At 46.0% G+C, this 20,509-nt stretch overlaps 1 protein-coding gene across 4 annotated transcripts in view; it reads left to right on the top strand.

Annotated features, from left to right (window-relative positions):
• The window catches only part of dac (dachshund), a 235,431-nt gene that overhangs the window by 202,633 nt on the left and 12,289 nt on the right, over window positions 1-20,509 (top strand). For all 4 annotated transcript variants that reach the window (XM_043411374.1, XM_043411371.1, XM_043411373.1 and 1 more), the window contains exons 9-10: window positions 14,728-14,874; window positions 16,159-16,473. In XM_043411374.1, the coding sequence (XP_043267309.1) occupies window positions 14,728-14,874; window positions 16,159-16,473 (462 nt within the window). The remainder of the gene's footprint in view (window positions 1-14,727; window positions 14,875-16,158; window positions 16,474-20,509) is intronic.

The following is a 20,509-nucleotide window of genomic DNA, read 5'->3' as shown; positions in this document are numbered from 1 at the left end:
GTGCGGTGTCATGGGGGTACAAGAGACAGGAGAGAACTGACGCCAGAGCAGAACGCCTCGACGGTTCGTGATTGAAATTTGGAAACTCGCTTTGACACAATTACCCGGGCGCGTTCTGCTACGAAGATATCAAGAGCCTCTATCTGCCGCCATTCCCTGCTCCATCTACTGGTTTTGCTTTCTCTCTCACCACCACTTTTCCTCTTTCTCTTTTTCTCTCTTCCGGAATACAGCCCACCGAATTCCCTTTCTCGCTTCACAATTATTGGCAAAATCGAGCGTTGCAGTGGAAAGCTCGTGCTCACTGCTCTCTCCCGCCAGCATCTAGACAGCGAGAGAGCTTTTCGTTCGGTCCCAAATAAACTTTCGCGGGGTGAGAGAACTCCACATGCCACCCTTTCCCCTATCTATATCTACGCTTTCTCTCTGCCTTTCTCTCCCTCTCTCTGTCTAGTTGGAAAAGGAGCACTCTCGCATGACACCCTACTGAAATTCTGGCCTGTAGGCTTTCGTATTTACGAAAAAGACCACTCCGCCACTTCGATCCCAAAAACAAAAGAACAATCGCCGATGAACGTACGCGGGGAAAGTAGAATTCGTGGAAAAATGTGACTTACTAATTGGGACCTGGCGTCATCCGTATGCCATCAAAGTATGGCTGCTCGATCGAGCTTATTCCAAATTTCACTTCTAAATTCGTTGTCCATCGACCAGCAGCAGTGTCATCGGACTAATACCAAAAGGAGTCTTCGCAAGAGTTTCGAACAGCATGATAATTATTTTGCGAAAATATCGTTACGGGAAGGAGGCGAAGCCATCCATATGCCTCCCTGTATTAAGGACTATGAGAAACCTTTCATCATCAGCAGTGTGACTCCGTGCAACTTTTTCACCGGGCTTATTCATCGATGATTCCTAACATTCGATACATAGTATCGTGCATTACGTCACATTCAATCTCCTTCCTTTCGGCTGCCGTTTTACTGTTCCTTTTACTTGCAATTGTTCTTACATGACTGCTCGATTAATAGGAAACTCAGTCTCCCGTTAGGCGAGGATGCAGTCATTAAAATAATCCAAACACCGACGTGAATTGACGAACATTCAACGACCGGAATTTCAAATGTGAAGTTATTTCCCATTTACGTTTTGCTGTCTCTCAATCTTGATGCTGCATCCCACTGACGGCGAGGCGGAACGATTCGTCTGCGATCGTGGTCGTTCCTGAGACTAAATCACTCGTTTTTTTTTCACTTCGCCCCTTCTTCATGTTCCGTACAATCGTTATAAAACTGGTGACACTAAAGATAAATATGTGCCAAGAGACATTGAAATCTCAGTGTACTGCGGGCAGTAATTGAAATCCTTTCATATGTGGAACTAAAAACGGAATTCAGTGTCATGCACCGGGAAACCCGGAGTGCGATGCTCCGGGGTGTTCAACCCACGGGTTATTCAGACAGGGGCGGCGAACGTGGTTCTAGTGCGCTCGCCGCTACGGCGTCGGTGCAACTGTCGGCAAATTCTCTTTGCTGGATCTTTAATGCGGCAATCTCGGGGCGTGATAAACGCTCGGTGCAAGCTAGAAAAGCCGCGAAAGGGAATCAGGAATCCAGCACGTGGATCATTCATGTTCTTCGTATGTGCAGACACGCATGGATCTTTGTAGTACGGCGTACAATAATCTCAACTGGAAGCTACTCCACAAGAACATTTCTAACCAGGATATTCAGAGTGCACTCGCACCTTTGTAGTCGTTCGGAAATAATGGCGAAAAGTTTAAATTCGTTTGGAACTTCGGTTAAATCTTGCCAAAGAATTTTTACGAAAAAGATTATATTAAGAATTTCTGGAAGGACGCTTTTCGCATATTCTTATTGTACGAGAAAACGTAAGTCTTTCGATTCAATAATGAGTGAGCGTAATGGCAAATATTTGAGCGCCCGTTATACGTAGGATCCATTGAAACCCGTGAAAAGTGGATAAAAATAACGTAAGGAACAAACGTTTTCTTTGCATACACGAGAAGATTAAAAAGGCAAACGATGGTTTCTGCTCGAATCCCGCAAGATATGTATGCGAAAGCGTTTTCTCGCTGAAGCTCTCAGGGGACGAAGTACGGAGAGTGGGAGTGAGGAGGGGAGGGAGGTATCGCGGGACTAAAGTATCCATACAGTATACTCGTTGAAAGGAAATTTATGGGAATTAATATTGGTTCCCCAGGGTCGAGGAAAGCGACGGAAGAGGAAGAAGGAGCGTCGTGGAGATCCCAGGGACCCATGGAATGCGACTTTCCCAGCATACATGGAGGGAACTTTAAGAATTTAATTCCTAACAGTCCTCGTTTTACTCTCTCGTGTGCTTACACACTCTTTTTCCCCATTCTCTGGCTCCTTTTCCATTCCGCTTTCCTCTTACCTCCACCTTTTTTTGCCTAGTTTTTATTTCAAGCTTTTTCTTCTTTATTCCCCTTCGTTTTTATCCTTGTGAGTTATAATCTGTTCGACGATTTTGCTCCGAGGAATATCAGAATAAGAACGATCTCTCCGTCTCTTTCGCTCTCTCTCCCTGCAAGCCCAATTTCATTCGCGTCTCGAGAGCATAATTTCAATTTCTCCCCCAAAACACCGACTCGCTGGGCCACCTTTCCACTTCCTCGCGTCACCCCGCGACACTGAAGCTTATCAATATCTTTTTTTTTCATTCCGACTTACTTTCAACTGGAAATACGAACATGCGTACTCGATAAAGATTAAGACCAAATCCTCATAGTCTCGCTTTTATTAAACTTCCTTTTTCACACGCCACAGGCTCGAATTCAAGATACAACATGACCGAGATACAACGCTAAGCTGAGCTAAGCTTCTCAATGTCAACTCTCAGATTCTCACTGCTCCATACAACATGGCAAACTCAATATTAAAGTCGAGAAATTCCAATTATATTATCCAATTTCCCGATCCATTTATCTTCAAATATTTGCAGAATTGCGTCCTATTTTTTTCTCTTTTCAGTTCTAATCGATTCATGCAAAACTTTATGCAACATTAATAGACGAATTCGCATTCGTAGTCGCAAGTGATCAGTAACACAATTACTTTTTACGTTGCGAGCACCCACACGTGTTCGTTTAGCAATCCAAACACGCTCCTGACACACCGAGCACTAAGTGATTCTGTGCATATCTTTTTTTACTCCTCATTCACCGAGGTGTCCATGGGGTGACCTATGGGAAAGGGCCTGGGGGACGAAGCACTAACGCTTGACCCACGGAACACCGGAGCATTCGACGATTTCTTTCCCTCCATTTTCCGTCAAGAACGACTCGGAGAATGTGTGCGGAAAAGAAAAAAATCGTTGCCATCAGAAATCTGTTTTCTATCCCCATGATTTTCGGCTAGGGAGAGAGATGTAGTCGAGAACGGAATAGTCGTTTCTCGTGTGAACGCATTAAGCGACAAAAACGTGATAAACTAAAACACACCCCTGGGTACCGTATGGCAGATTTCCTCGATAGCCAAAAGAAAACAGAGATCGTCATGAAGGAAGAGGAGAAAAAGAACGAAACAACACGCCAGCATCACTCTTGTTTTTTATTTACGAAAAAAAACTGGAAAGATGAAATATTAAGAAATATCATTGAGGCTTATCAACACTGGGAATCTCGCAGGCTATCATCCCTTCCTCCCCCTCGCTCTTTCTCTCTGCCTTCCCTCCTCCCTTCATCGAATGGCGCTTAGGATATTTTGGGGTTAGTTCACAAGGAAAACACGACAGAGTTTCTCACTCACTAGTTTCTGGGGAACAACTACGAGAAGTGTGCTCTCTCTCTCTCTCTCTCAGCGATGTTATGTAATGGAACGCATGAGTAGGAAATGTTCGAAGGAACGTAAAAAACCATCCTCGCTTTCAGTTAAAAAAACAACCATGTAGGGTGGGATTTCATAAAAGTGTGGAAGCTGACGCAGATTTCTCGTACGTTATTCTTCTTTCTTCGTGAAGATAAACCTTTGCACGTTGAAAACCTCAAATCGATCGAAATAAGGTCGACACTCGGACTAATTTTGACGTAGAATATACGAATCCGACGAAATGGCAAGTATTTTTTATGATTTGGAGTGTCCACGCGAGTCGAAGATGAGTCAACGGCAAGTTGTAAAATGCTTTCCTGCTTCTCGAAAGTCGTTACATTCGAGCGTAAAACACGAATTTTTTCACGTTTTCGTGACCCTTAAATTTATTGGTCATAACGAAAATTGTTTTCATTTAATCTATAAAATATTCCCGCGTCCCCGAAAGCCTGACTGTATTTATATAGTGTCGAGAATATGGGATCGCCCTTAAGAAGAGAGCGCGATTGTGGGTCAGATTTGAGAGATAATGCGAGAGGAGGAGGAGGAGGCGAAGAATGAGAGAGATGAGAGAAAAGGGCGATGGAAAAGCGAGAAGAAAGCGCAAAAGCATAGTTGACCGAATAAAATAAATCGGCTCTCGGGGGTCCGAGAGCGTCGATGGTGATAATGATGGGTGTTGGGCTCTTCGGCTATGAAATAGATGCATACGCGCATATTGCCTGGACACGAAGAAAAAATGGGAGAAAAAACGTAAACGGCGATGATGCTGAGTCCGAGAAAAAATGCTTATTCGAGTATATAGATGGTTATCGTAGTAATCGTGGTCTCGCCGTGGACTAAGATAAAATAAAACGGAGCCCCGACGTGCCGCATCACTGGCCAATCTAATGCCAGGTTATTTTTTTAATGGCCCGCACGGACGATCGGGGATGAGGAGATGAAAACGGCGAAAGAACAGCCGAAAGAAGAGCAGGAGGAACAACTTTCAGAAGGAATCCCTCGAGGAAAAATTTCGGGGGTGGATCGATCGATCGGTAATTCGAAAAAAAAAATGAAAATCAAACTCCCTTTTTCTGAATGTTCGTTTAAATAAAATTTGGCTCTTCTGTTGTGCGAGAACTTTTTCCTCCTTCGTCGCGACTCGCCCTCGCTATTCGGAGCCCAACCCACCCCTCGACTCAGTCTCGAACGCGTGCGCCACGCTTTCCACACTACAGAGATCCCTTCAGTCACGGAGCATATAATCCTGATATCTGTCGATTTTCGGCCAATAAAACACCGAAGTATACCTTTAATGCGTATGTATATAAGCATATAAAACATACATTTATCGAAAACTATTGTTACTTTTTTCGGATCCTGACGGGAGCAGATAAGAAAAATGACTGGAATCACATAAAGATATCGACTCCCTTGAAACTTCTTTTTTTCGCTTTTTTTTCTATCTTCCCGCAATCAGTATTGCAATAAATTCGAACATACCGTTCACAGACTTTCCTGGTTTTTCATATTGATTTCCCAAATCTAAATCGCATCCAGTACGCAGTTGATCTCAACAATTTTTTTTTTTTTTTTTTTTTTTTGATACGACATTAAAGAACTGGGTATCTGTGATCGTGAAATTTGTCTTCGGAGCACTTCGAGACGGATTTAGCAGTAACGCAAAACACTTCGTAGTCAGCCGCAAGTACCTTGAGGTGCGCTCTCATCTCTTACCGAAACCGAATATCCCGATTTACTCTCGTTGCGGCTATTACGTTTCGGGGTCCCAAGACGCGAGCAGATCTCTTCAGGGTGGATGCATCGAGGAGAGGCGAGCGAGGGAAGAATATCAAAGGAAGACATGCGCGCGGATAGGAACAGAGAGCATCCAAAGAGAAACGGTAACCAGAGACCCGTGTCTCGAATGACCCAAGATTTGTTCGGGTTCGTATGCGTGTGCGTGAGCTGTCCATGAAAACAAGACAGTCAGCCGCACCGTTACTGCTCCGGTAAATATTTTCATATTACTTTACCCCATCGCAAAGGGGGGCGAGTAATTCAACCGACGCAAATCTGCAGCTCCGAGAGTCCGGTGTATGGGCTTACTTTCCGACGATCTCGCAAAAGTGCTCTTCGGTCGCTTGGACCACACACGAGACTCCATACGGCGTTCTTATGTATGCAAAAACAATGGAAAACGTTCGATGCTCTTGTGAGGAAAGTGCAACACTTTGAATTAATGATTTAACGATTTCGTCTTGAACTCAGAAGGTGTTGAACTTTGAGTTTCAAAAAAAATCTTTTTTACAGGGTCGAAGAATGTTTTCGTTGATATGCAATGAGCAAGAAATGTCCTCGAAAATGACACGAATCGAAAAGATCCTCGAAAATATTGGTGACGAAATTAACGTTGATAAAAAATTGCTAGCTTGGATTGGCTCCAGGATTATTTAACCACGCGTAAAAGTGTGCTGCTCGAAAAGTCAATAATCGAATGGCTTCATCCGGACATCATAGAATTTACGTCCCAGTGTGCGTATATTTATATTCAAGTATGGAAAATATTTCTTTGAATCCACTCGAGCCTCAGGGGTCCCATCCACAAGGGGGTATCGTAATGCGTAAAATCGACAAGCTTTTCGACTTTATACCCGAGTGCTAACAAAAATTGGTGACACATATACAGCTGTAGGACATCGGTAAAAGTGAAAACGCGTGTATGGGAGAATGCGATGAAAGGAAAAAAGAAGTACGATGATCGAGGAAAAAAACGTCGGGTTGACCCTCTCGAGATGGTTACACTAGCGAAAACTGAATTCCAACGTGGACGAGAGGCGGAAGAGCGATCTCTATTTCCATATGAGCCGCCACAGGAGGTACACACGAGTGAAAACCACGAGGAAGAAGCAGAGAGAGAGAGAGAGAGAAGGACTAGATCCTTGGCGTGTCGTTTCGACTGTGTGTGCCTGAAAGCAAAAGGGCGAAAAGTTGTCTCTGAGCTATATACGAAATTGATATTCGAAGCTGCGTAAAGCGATGCCCCCGAGGGTTGTCGGACATCAGGCGACCCTCGGTTACGAGTTTTTCCTCTCGTTTTTTATCATCGTACCCACTGACAAATCGTATTCGTATGGTTTCCACATCTTTCAAACTCTTGTCATTTTCCGGTCATTCAACATTCTCGAGATTTCTTGCAGGAAACCTACGCGGCATTGTTTCTGCATCAGGGCTCCGGAGCTTCGTCAGTCCCTGCTCGCGAAACTTCCTCGTCAAAATATCACTCGGATCTGCTTTCTTTCAATAACGTCTTCTTGCAAGATTGATCACACGCCGACAAAAGAAATACCGTATGACCTTAATTCGTTTCATCGCAATGTCAATGCGAGAATAGTTTATCTCTGGATTCTTCCACGAATAACGTGGAAGCGGACAATTCGTATCGAAGCTCTCTGCCGTACGGAGCAACGTGTATCCCCAAGACGTTGGAATCGGCTAGTGTGTAATATTAGCATTCACACAGGATGCACGCTCTAACTACTATCGACGTTGGCTACAACTATAATCATCCGAGTGGTACGGGTTAAGTGTAATATTATTCAGCAGACAGCTTTGTATGGATATCGGGCCGTAGAGCACAGATGCTGCTGCTGTTCCTTTACCTCTGTCCGCCTCTGTCCGTCGGAGCAGTGTAACACACTCGGGCAATCACGACTTCTCTAGTGGGTGCCTAAGAACCCACCCCATCCCGGGACGACGCGATCAATCCCAGAGTCGTATGTCCGCAGTCTGCTGTTTTCTTCGTCTCACTCGCCGTTTCTCATTTAGCTACCGCTGTTGCTCGGCTTGTTTGGCTAAATGGTACAAGGAAATGACAAGAAGATAGTTGGCGTCGGGTCATGAATCGTAATGAGCGTGATTAGAAGTGGTTGGTAAGCCCTGCGAAGGTTCGACACTCTCGTACAGCTTGACGAATCGTGGGATAACATTCGAAATGTCTGGCACACTTGCCAACATTTGCTGATTAACTATCCAAGTGGAGAATCCACAATTTTTTGTAGATTTTCATAGCTGATATTGCTAGCAGTAAAGTCGAAAGTGGTTCGAGACAAGGTTTTCCATAGACTTTCTTATTAATTTAGTCGGAGGAAAAGAGCGAGATGTTTTTCATCATATTTAAAAGCCAAAGTTCTGTACGTAAGAATGCAGAAAGTAAAGGGGCAAGAAAATACGGGAGGACAATTTAGCGGTTGGTACAGGTGCTCGAAATGGTCAATATAGCGGCAAAATGTAAATCATATTGCTGTTTCGGATAGGGATGAGGGTGAGAGAGGGAGAGCGATAGAAGGGAAACGGTTCATCGGGTTTGAGGGCTACTTGTATTAAACACCGGCGTCCCCTAACTCACTTGCGCTTTTGCCTCGCAAGACGGGGAGACCTCCTTCCATTTCTGGCTGCTTGCAATATTAGTTTCTACGGAGTTGATTGGATTTGTAGTGTACCGACGTTTTGGATCGAGTCGCTCGGCGGATGGACTTTGATTGTTTGCCTTTGGCTGTGAGAGGTCGAGGCCGTCGGTTTCGTACACACACACTCGGTCAAATCCGTTATTTCGTGGATAGGAAGCAAGAATTATTTGAATACGGAAAAAGCAATTGGATGGTAAAATAACAATGAAAATGAATAATTGGAGCGTGCGTTAGCGCACGTTTTGCGGAGCTGTGACGATTGTACAATTCTAGGACAGGGGGTTGAAGAAAAGTCGAATGAGAGCGAGGACGGTGGCTTGAGTCAACGTGGGGAGTCCTCGCCAGGCAGAATGGACGCATAATACACAGTGAACAGGGAACGGCGAACGGAGGGCCTTTCTGAGCGATCGCACAGCGGTAGCTGATGGATTCTGACGTGCCCGATGAAGTGACCGTTCCCCGTCTTTCTCTCTTCATCATCCTTTCGTTCTCTGCAACTCCACAGTTAACCAGCGCGTGTCCTTTCTCTCCTGCGTTGACTGCATTATCTAATGGAGCACCCCCGCTTGCCTGCTGGCGGCTCTCCTCTTGCCTCCGTGGATCTGTCCTTGCTAAGCTGTCATCCTTCCTTAGGATTCTTCTGTTTCTATCTTCCTCAAGCGTTTTCCCTCTCGCTCTCTTCTCCTCCCGCCCCCTGGTAACTGCCGATCTTCCGCCGTCTTTTTTCCACTCTCTGTCCTTCTGAATCTCGGGCTATCTGCGATCTGCTGCCACGTCCTCCGGGGCGACCCCTTCATCAGTCGGGATCTCTGATTTCATAACCGACCACGAATTCTTTTATCGGCCTCTTTATTCCTCCCTCTCGTTGGCTAGGGCATGCTTCACTTCCTTCGTTACTTCTCGATGCTTGTCTGCCTCGTGTCATTGACTTTTGCCTCGGCAAAGCTGCTATGCTTATGAAATAACACATGACCCAAGACCGCACAGTCAAACTGACTTACTACAACATTCACTGGGAATTCTGTGGTAGCAGCTGCGGTCAAACCCGTCAACTTTCGCAGACAAGGCTGTTGCTGTCGGCTTGTTGTGAATATGGTTCATTCTTTGAACTCTCTTGTTGATACATCGACCACCCCGATGACAACCACTGCCCGCGCTATTACCACAGTCGAATGAAAACTCTCAGGTGGGGGGGATGGATCTACCTATAGCTTGCAACTTCCATCGTTTGTCTACGTATATGTATACATATTGTTTCCTGCGCGCGCGTCAGAGGAACAACTTATCGGCCAGTTACATTCACGGGATTCGGAGGTAAGACGGAGGCGGGCAGTGAAGTTCCTCACTCTTTCGCTCTCTCACTTTCCTTCCCGTTCTCTCTCGCTCTCTTGCCAACATTCATATATATACACAAGGCTTCTACGCGATTATACCTTCATGATCATGCTGGTGTCGTAGCTCATCATATTTGTATGGGTGAAGAAAAATGCTCGGGTGTAGCAGAGCAAGATAGGAGACGAAGGTGAGAGAAAGAGAGACGGACGGACGTTAACGTAGATTGACCGAGAGATTCCCTGTGGTCGAGAATATATTGACCGATTCGGCACACACGCGCGTACACACCGGACGGGAAACCGGAGCGTCAATATTCCACTATTATCGAGATTCCTTCATCGGAGATGAGCTTCGTTGACTTCTCCGATATCTTCACGTATTCATATTCGTTGCATCTGGGTCTTTTCTCGCTTTGCTGGTAATAAAAGTATCGGTGCTCATGCTTCACGAGCTGGGTGCTACGAATCTTGTTCGATCAGGTGTCAAATTCGATCGACCAATTGGAATATTTTCATTATTCATAAAAGTGACTCAGCAAGCGGTGCATTACTCGCATTCGTTTCCAATACTTTGATTTATTTACTTTTTTACGAGTTTTTGAATAATTCTACCAAATATTGGAGAACCGTCTGGCCGTGTTGTCCGCGTGTTGTGCGCGAGGACAGCCAATTCTTTGTCGGCTCGCATGCTTATCCTTAGTATGCATCGTATGCAGTCGGTTGTTATAGCGAAGGAGTGGTTTGCCCGACGCAACCAATGGCGAGTGCTCCGGCTAATTCTAGGGTGCCGCAACCGCGCCATCTTTGCATCATAATGCTCTCTCCGAAGGCTCTCCGAAGCGGGGCCCCCCTTGCGTACCCCCGCATTTGCTGCCGGTGTATGCCCGAGCTCCTGGCCGTTGCTGCTGGCTTCTACTTCTGCGCTCGGATCCGACCTCCTCCTTTCCCCGATCATTCCCGTTCGGCTATGGCCATCGCGCACTTGGACGTATTTTTATTTTCCCTCGCTCCCCCTCCTCTTCGATTCCTCGTCTTCCTCTTTCTGCTCTCCCTTTTACCTCAGTCACGAATTTTTTCGCTTCGTCTCTTATTCTCTCCGGATTTTCTCTGCCGCTTCTCGCTTCTCGTCCTCGCCCTCGCATAGCCCAACTCGCACGAGAGCGAACGAGTGTGCCGATCGCGAGTAGTGCGAGCTAAGAACGAAGGAGATCCAACGGAGGGAGGGAGAGAAAGAGACGGCCCCGGGACAACTTGGAAGATCGTCTTGGATTCTCTTCTGGAAGCCAAGAGATCAGGAGGCAGAGAAAGAGAGGGAAAGCGAGAGAGTGAAAGAGGGAGCAGACTCAGCCGCAACAGCGGGAGGAGAAACAACGTATGCGTCTGTATGTGTGAAGAGTGAAGAGGATCGGAGAGAAAGGGAAAGACGGACTGCTGCGAAGTGGGAAGACCATGGCGAGAGGCAAAGGGAGTGAAGGGGTTGTCTGCGCCTTGTCTGCCGGGAATCAATCACGTAACAGTGGTGCACAACTGCTCTCGGTTAGTCCACCGTCACTGCCACCACCTGGCGCACTTTAAAACTCGATGCCCCGCAACCCTGCGACACTTTTACAGCTCCTGATTTTTCACACAAATACCAATTAATTGCCGTGTATGATGACCCTTTTTTTTCATTTCGATCACTCCTCATCTTCGTTTACCGTTCCACGCTGCCTTATCGTGAAAGTAACGTTGTTGACTTTCGTTCAATTCCACACCTCCGGAATTTTCAATTTTGTTTTTTTTTTGGCAGATTCATATTTGGTTTAAATATCGATTGGTCCTACGCGTGACGAGTGGTCCCCTTCAACCGGACCTTTTTCAAGATCCTTTTCCCGTGTCCTTACCGAATTCTGATTACGGTCAGCTCGCTCTACTGTCTTTGAATAACTCGGCTGAAATTCACAACAAATTTATTCCATCGATTGAACTTAAATGAAACGCACCGATCCTCTTCATTCGCCACCTTTTTTCCCCTCTTTCATTCGCGGTCCACGCGATCATCTCGTCGCTGACGCGCATTGCCCTATGGGCATGACATGAAACTGTACGTACCAATACAATACGCACTACTTCTTGAATGCATGCACACATAGACACTTACAATAAGATTCACGTGTACGCCTGAACGTACACACACACTCATACCAGTATCGAGTACATAAAATACAAAATCCTTGCGATTATATACTTATACACGCATGTACATGGGCTGGGAACGAGCGAGCTGTAACGTCTCTCGGGAGTGGAGAAAATCTTTCTCTCTCTCCCGCAAGATTCAAAGACGCCCACGGCGACGTGGCACCTACGCCTCGCTACCGTCTCCTGTCAGACCGGGTAATCTCGTACCGTACGTGGATGCCGCTACTGCGCTTCTGATCGTCGTCATCCTCGTTTCTTCAAGAGCGCTATTAGACGTACGCATACGTGGACGTGAATATGTATGTCCATTTGAGTCGATGAACATATTTTTGTGGTTTATGTAGGCGCGCAAAGGAATGCAGATAAAAAATCGACGCTGTTTCTTCACTATTTTAGCTTCGATCTGATTCTCAACTTTAGAAGCAGAATATCTTGAGGAATTTCCAAAGGAGCTTTCCAATTCGGAAACACTGCAAAATATTTCACTTTATTGCTTTCCCCTTGCAAGACAGCCATCGGTCCGTGTGTGTGTGTGTGTTTGTGTGTGTGTGTCTGCACTAATATCATATCCCACATCGAAATAACTCGTGTGAGCCACACAATAGGCGGACACGCTGGATATATCGACAATGACGTAAAATTAATTAAACAGTGCATTAAGATAGAAAAGAAATGAAAAGATCGAGCGGACATCAAAGGCACCGCGGTCTGGAGTCATGCTCACACATACCCGGGGCCACCGGCCAATCAAAAGCACGATCTGCGTTAAAGAATGGAGAGAGGTTTCTCCACGACCCTAGCATGGCTTGGTGCATTATAATAAAGTTCATGCTGCAACTCACATTCTCCAGAGATCGAGATCGGTGAAATATTATTTTGTGGACGCCTTTCGTAGTAAAGAATCTGCGTATCACGCGCACGTGTGTTTATGTACCTTTCTAATTGTTTTATAAAATATTTTACAAAAATAGTAACCGTAATTGTATCGTCGTCGGATTATCTTCCATTCACCAAGGCCAAGGTGGCTCGTTTAATGGAGATTCGATAGAACAATCGAGCAAGTCGATCCTTCTGTCCCTCCCTCACTCGCTCGCTCTCTCTCTCTCTCCTCATCGCAGTATGAATGATGGAGATCGAAGCGCGACTCGGTGGAGAAACGATCGGACAATGCGCCCCACGGTACAGCTCTGTGAACGTCTTGTCTCTTGGCCGTAGCGTATCTGCTGCATTGTTGCTCCATTCCGGCTGCTGCTCGCTGCAGCTCCCTCATTGTTGGTAAGAGACGGAGATATGCCGTTGATATGACCTCAACTGTGCGAAAAAAACGAGAGAAAATGAGCTATAGATTCGTGTGGAATCCTTTTCATCGGCCTCTAAATCCGATTCGCCAATCTTAATTGACTCCTTTTTATTTTTCATTGATATAAAGTTCGAATGCACTGAACAAATGAAAGTAACGAATCGTAACGTGTACTCAGACAACAATCAAACACAACGGGGACTTGCAAACTGAGCACGGAATATCCCATATAAAAGTAAATTGGAGTTACAGAGCGTGGAATACATTCTGAGCCTCCTCCAATCTCAATTTTCCTACTGTGTACAGATCAACTTTACGATCTTCTTGGTAACTGCGAGAGATCGCTGAAAACGAGCTGGAATTACAGTGGTAAAAAGTCCAGAAAGAGGAAACAACGTGAACTCGGAGATCGTTATGCTCAAAGAGTTTATACATTTCACTCTTTCAATACATCAAAGCCAGGTCTATATTTTCTGAAGATTTCTTTAGACCTTCTTACCGTTGAGAATCGAGAGAGAGAGAGAGAGAGAGAGAGAGAGAACTTTTTACGATGTCCAGTATCGCGATGTTACTGCAATCTTATATTCAACTCGGAATCACGATCTGCCAAGACGTTGTACCACCGCTTGCCCGTTTATTGATTTCTCTACAAATTTAAGTGAGAATCGTAGATTGCTTCTCTACCAATTGGCAAGAAAAGTGAACGGTGTGCCAAGCTCATTCCAACAGATATTATTTCGAACACGAAAAATCGTCTTTTTCCTAAATTCCAAGACAAAAAAAATTGAGAATATTGCGATGTCTAAGCAGAATTTTGATTTCGAGCGATTGGATTTTTTCCAAATAAAAAACATTTGGCCTCGATCATCAGCGGCGTAGATTTTTCGTCGCGTAAAAACTCCCGGTTTCGTCAGTTCGGTAGTAACTCCATTCAAAACTGATCTCATTAGCGATAAATAAAAGAGTTCAGTGGAAATGAGGGAGCGAGACAGAGAGGAAGTGAAATAGTGTCGGAGGAAAGTGAGATGTGCGGTCAGCTCGAGTGGTCGAGCCCACCAAGCGGCATAAAAGCGCTCGCGGATGAGAGAGACTGAACGGTAGCTGTTGCCACACGTCTTTGCGGGATGCTGGAACCCCCGCCACGATGACAGATCTCTCGAAGGATATCTCGCCCGGTTGCGGACCTTTCGCTAAAGGCGAGGCGTCCGGCAACGTTCCAGGGACGTTTTCGCCCTTCGGTTTGCCTCTGCGCCGGGAGACGGAGAGAGGCAAAGGGACGGGGCGCGGAACCCCCCGCGGTAGAATGATACGTGATGATAATTTCGAGGGACTCCCAACCCCGCGTCTGCGGGGGGCTTCAACCACCTGGGGAAAAGGTGTCACGGCTCAGAGCTATCGTGTCATATTTTATTTGCATTATTCGTTTTTCAACGTATTCAGAATCATTTAGGAATCTTTAAGTGAATTTAATGCTCGTTGTTGAAATGTGGAGACGCGCGAATCCACTGGAAACGTTTCCTCAGTCATTCGCTTCGTTTAACTATTTTAAAGTTATAATTCAAATGGATTTTTGACCAGAGTCATTGATCTCTTTTGTCAACTTTCTTTTGCAGTGTTGTACCAGAAACGCTTGAAGAAGGAACGTCGGGCGCGAAAACGTCTTCAGGAACAACTGGACCTCGAGACGAAGAGGCGAGTGCAGTTAGAAGACGCGTTGAAGGCAACGGGCGCGTCGTCCGAGCAAGTCCGAGCAATCGCTGGTAAGATTGAACATCAATTCGAAACAATTTCACTAGAACCTAACAAAGTTTGTGTCGTGGAATTCGATCGTGTGGATCCAGACACACGCCTTAATTACTTATCGCGCAACTATAAAACCAAATTTCCAGTTCTTCAGTAGACTTTTTCAAAACACTCGATGTTTACGATTGTATATTCGTTTCCACAAAAGTTATTCGATAGTACGAAGAACATCCGCGGACGCTCACTAGAGAAATATCGAGCTCAACGATTCTCCCGAGCAGGCCGTTCTTCGAAGGGTTACGTGTAAACATACAGACGAGTCCAAAAGTGTCTAGGATCTCTCGTTCCGTACGAAACGTTGAGGCTCTCGAACTTCGACGCAAAGACGGCCCGGGGCTACTCGGCGTGATCTCGGAATAAATTAATTAATTCGCTGAGGCAGAGCAAACACCCTGACACCCGGCAGAATATGATTCCTTACTTATCCGGTCCTTCCCCCCGCCTCTTGTCTTACAGTTCACTCCATTCCCCTGCTCGAACTTTAATCTCCCACTTTTCGCCGATGTTCACCATAACTTCTCCCACTTCTTAACTCCGACTCTTCGTCGGTACGGACTCTGTTACTTCGTCATCGCCACCTTCGTAGCGATTCCACCTTGAAGATTTCCTCTCAACTTGCAAGATTCTCGAAAGGTTCTTACTCTCTATCCTCCCCTCTGCACCCTTCACGACGGAATAACGGGGTTGACTCACCCCAAGCCTCCTCTCCCGCTCCTGTCACGACCAAAACTCAAACACGAAACCCTTTAAGTGAAATCTCTTATTCCGATATAACGTTTTGCATCTCTCTTCTGACTTCCCTCCGTGTCGCTGTTCCACTCTTAGCTCGATCTCCTTGCCGTTTTCGCTGCTGATTAACCCTGTCAGGCCCAGAGGAATCGTGATATTAATTTCAAATCAAACGAAAGGAGCCTCGCTCTTTCTCAAGGGGGTGTGGACGAATTTGCCCGGGATGGAAAATCCAGCTTCCGTCCCTACGGAGGAGCGCCGAAATATACAGAGCTAAACGTTTCCCGGTGGCAATTCTCTGTCGATGAGCTTCGGAAATGTGCCTTAATCGAGACAGAAATCTTGCTGGGCGATCTTTATGAAGATTTTATTACCACGATCGGCGCTGCAATGAAATTTCCAATGGAAAATGATCTTCGGAGGATCTTGAAATTCTCTCCTAAACTGTTTTAATAATTTTCGAATTCATACCTCTCTCAATAGATTTCTGGTGATTGGTTTGATGTTCGCAGAAAACGTTAAAGCGGAAGCGCGCACGAGCACGGAAGCGACGGATGAGAGCCCGGTGCACTCGCAATCCCAACAGTCCCAGCCACAGCAGTCCCAACAACAGCAACAGCAACAGTCGTCGCAACAACAATCATCGCAGCAACAATCGTCGCAGCAACAATCGTCCCACCAACAACAACAGGCGCAACAGTACCGTGAGTCACAAGTGCCACGTACGCCACAACAACCGTCGCCACCCGACGCTATAAAACCGGGTTGGGGATACGGTCTCGATCTCATCGGTGGTCAGGCATCGGCATTCTGGCAAAACTATCAAGGTAAGAAAACAAGTCATTCAGAGAAGAAAATCGATGAATGGAGAGGACGAAGGTTTGATATTTTAACTGATTCATGTCATAAATAGCAAAATCCCTTTCACGTTGGTTGCGACTCGATCAAAGATTTATGAACAAGGAAACCCACCAAATCGAATTCACTCTCATTCGGCTCCGAATGAGTTCTTTTTCTCGAATGAGAGTATCCATTGAAAAACGAAAAACCGTCTGCAGAGTCAGGGCGAAAGGCAGAAAAAGAGTAAAACGTGGAGAAACCTGGTCCATCACAAATTCTCCGTAACACGTCCACGCTAATCGCATTTGCGTATCAGGCTCCAGTCAATTTTTCTGACCTCCCGAGCGAATCGACTGATCCCCAAACGATTATAAAGAAAATCTGTTCTCTCTCGTATTAATGGTATCTCCGCAGCGTTATCCATAGTGCCCGACTGTACGGGAAATCTCGACAAGTAAACGGCCACGTATATAGCGCGCTCCGTTTCGTAGAACGGCGAGTTGTTTATCCATGGCTTCAGGGAAACGGACTAAAAATTCGTCGATCTTCCTCGATCACGCCCGACGAAGCATTTCCGCGTGAAAATCCTGTTGGATAGGGGGAATGTGTGTTATCGCGAAAAATAAATTATTCGAAAGATTTTGAGGGAGAGCAATCACGTTGCGGGGCAATAACAAGCCTGTTTGAAGGCCGGATTCGAACGGGTCCCGTATCCGATGTATCCATAGGAGCCAACACACGAGATACTAGCGGCAGGCTCGCTGCCACACGGACATAGCGGATTTCGTTGGTGATGCAGCTTCCGCAGAGGCCGCGGAGTTGGCCGTGGATCGAGGAGAGAGTTCGGGGGTTAGGAAAACTGCGGATGACGAGAAGGTGCAGAACAGTGCTGGTTATATGGGCTGATACTCGCGCGAGGAAACACGTATTTGAATAGACCCTCGCTCTCCAGCCTCTTGCTCTGTGTCTTCGAAGCCACCGGGGCATCATGATGCAGAATCCATTTGCAATAAACAACCAAGATTTAGATGAGGGTTAGCACGGCAAGGGGGGAGAAAACATGCATACAGGAATACCATTTCTCGTCGATGTATACAGCCACCAAGGTCCTGAGACGTATGCAAGGGGTACACAGCGATGCTGGCGGGATGGGAATGGTTGGTGGGGGTTTGGGAGGCAAAGTCGTCTGAGGTAGGTACTTATACGCCACCCGAGGGGACCTCCAGCCCCTTCTCTCTCGCGCTCTACGTCTCTATCTCCCTTACTTTTGCCCATTCCCTCTCTCTCTCTTTCTTCGCCTGTTGGCATCCTCGCTTCTGCTCTGCTGGTGTCTTCGGGAGTCATGCATTCTATACGAGCAGTGGCTCTCTGGGAGAGATACGCGCGAGTCAAAAACTAAAAAGGAGGAAGAGAGTGCACGGGGCAGAAAAGACTTGGGCGAATCCGTGGGAAATGACGAAATCATTTCTTTTGAAAGTTAGCATGATAATTTCAATGTTCACTCGGATACTCGCCGAGTTATGAATTCCGTCGTACCTTCCAGCTGGCTCAGAGCGCAGTCCGAGGCTCGTGCAAATTCAATCTGAATTCAAGCTCTTCGACAGAGGCGTTTTACTCCAAACATCTTTTTCCCACATCCTTAAAGCGTTACATTCAGGATTTTGAGGAAAAAATCAAAATTTTATCACCGAGCCTGCAAGAATTCGGCTCGAAAGGGACAGACAACGGATCGTTTGATCGAATGAGAACCGTCGTCTTGTAATGCAGAGTTTATGCACATATCTCTCCACTCTTCTGGCAACGTAAGGAAGAAGCCGTAATTTCCCCGGCGGCCAACGCGAGCTCTCGCGTCTCCTCGGTGCGCGGCGTTACCTGTCTTCTCTCCTCATCTCTTCATCTCTCTCTCTCTTTCCCTCTTCCTCGCTCACCCTCACTCTGTTATGCTACGCTTGTTTCTCATCTCCTTCGCATATACATACACCTTCATCGCGCTTCTCTCATCGTTTTCGTCTCTATCACTCCATGCTATACAGTACTGCAATTCCTTAACGCTTCCAACAACCACCGGCATCAAGAGCAGCGCTGAGAAGCACTCCGCCACGCTTTAATATTCAAACTATATGCAATAATTTCTCAGCAAGCACATAACCTCTACCTCAAATCCTCCGTCTTCCCTATCACTTCGGCCTTATGCTCAGAGAAAATGCATGAATATCAAATCTTTCGCGCCGAGTCGGATGATTTTCGAGTACAGTTGTCTTCGGAATCATTCTGATTCGTATGCGTTTGTGTCAAGGAGTAGTGCCAAAGACATTAAAAATTTGAAGTCATCAAAGTGTTTTATCAAAACTTTTCAAGCAGCTCAATTGGTTGATTGAAGAAAATTCTTTCGATATATACATTTTTAGAGAACTCCTGGCTGCTGGTCTTTTGTGGTTTATAAACGCCGGTGAAGCCGAATCTAAAACACGCGCATACTCATCTACCGGTGTCCTTCATCTTTTGCATGCAACTGAGTGACGAAGAGTGTATTGGCCTCATCCCGAGCCCCGGTGGACCCAAAACTCTCGTCTCTCTCTCTCTCTCTCTCTCCACGACCGCAATCACTCTAAATCGCCGGGCGGACCGCTTAATATTTGATGGGCGGGGTCTTTGAAAATTCTTCGGGAATTGAAATGATTGCGGTTCAGTGTTCCCCTTTCTCACCGGTTTTTGCTTGCCGAGGTGTCGGACGGGGGATGACTTTTTTTCACGTGTGTGTGTTTCTCTCTTTCTCTATCACTCGCCTACAAAAAAAAAGTACATAACGAAGCTGCGTATGAAAAGCAATATACGAAACAGCTTTGGTTCGACGAATCCAGTCATAAAAGTGTGAATTTTGATTTTCATCGTCGTTCGATTGTTTTTAATACGAAAAAAATGAAGATTCACTTGGAAGATCGTGAATTGAAGCTCAAACGTCCTCCGGCACGCGCGGACATGACCCGGCTCGAACCGACCCGAATGATTTTTTCATCGCGTAACCTTAAGTGATGACATTTCCATCAATTTAGTTTAATAATAATTGCTTGACGCGAGGCCTTTGTGAATGACGAAGAACGAAGTTTAACGCTCAAGCAGGTTCGCCACTTCGATATTAGCCTGTGTATTTATACGAACAAGTGTTTAGAAAAACTGAGAAGATGAGAGCGAGTGGAGTATGGATCCAAGAATAGGTTTATCCGTAAGGCATGTTTATAACACGGGTGAAAAGACGCGCGTAATATAAACGAGACAGAGCGCAAGCGACGCGTTTTTATTAACAACGCAAAAGACAATAACCTCGCAAGAGTGATAAAGCGTGAAACGCAATGTGCGTGTATACTGTATATAATCCGACAATATAAAAAGAACGTGAGAAAAAACGACACGAGAAGGGAGAGAGCGAGTGTCGAGCGGGGTAGCTGCGCGGATATTCGTCATGCACGTACGAGCCCCGGAATGGAGCGCCTCTTCTGGCGTGTCTCGAAACTCATACAGATGCATCGTTTTTACCGGCGAAACCAGCATCATCCTTGTTTTTCTTATATTACGATGAAGAATCCAGTGTCCGGCATAGGTTAAGGTCAGGCAAGGAAACACCGTTTTTTGTTGGAATCTTTCGCACTTGCTCATATTCATGTTCTCCAGTTTATAAGCCGTTGACTTTTGTTTTTATCGCTAATCATTGCTGATTAATGACGGTTATTCCGACGCGAGGAATGAATCGTTTAAAAAAGGACTGCAATGGGGGAGCGAGTGGAATCGAATGGGAATGCAATGAATCGTTTTGAATTAGGTTTGAATGGGAGGGAACGAAATCGAAAGTAATCGAGGCGACCGTGAGGCTCGGTGGGTTCCGGACGCGACTCGAAGCGTAATTCAATCCTACATTAAAGTTTCGTGCTTGCCCTCGGCACGAAAGAACTGGGAATCAGAGGAAAAGGAGGCCCCGTGGTTTTCCGGTAAAATAGTGCAAAAAACTTATCGTCGGGGTGGAAAAAA

Source organism: Venturia canescens, chromosome 2 (assembly GCF_019457755.1).
Source record: "Venturia canescens isolate UGA chromosome 2, ASM1945775v1, whole genome shotgun sequence".
Classification (NCBI taxonomy): Eukaryota; Metazoa; Arthropoda; class Insecta; order Hymenoptera; family Ichneumonidae; genus Venturia; species Venturia canescens.
Note: the sequence above shows the minus strand (reverse complement) of the source record. Positions and strands in the feature narration are given on the sequence as shown.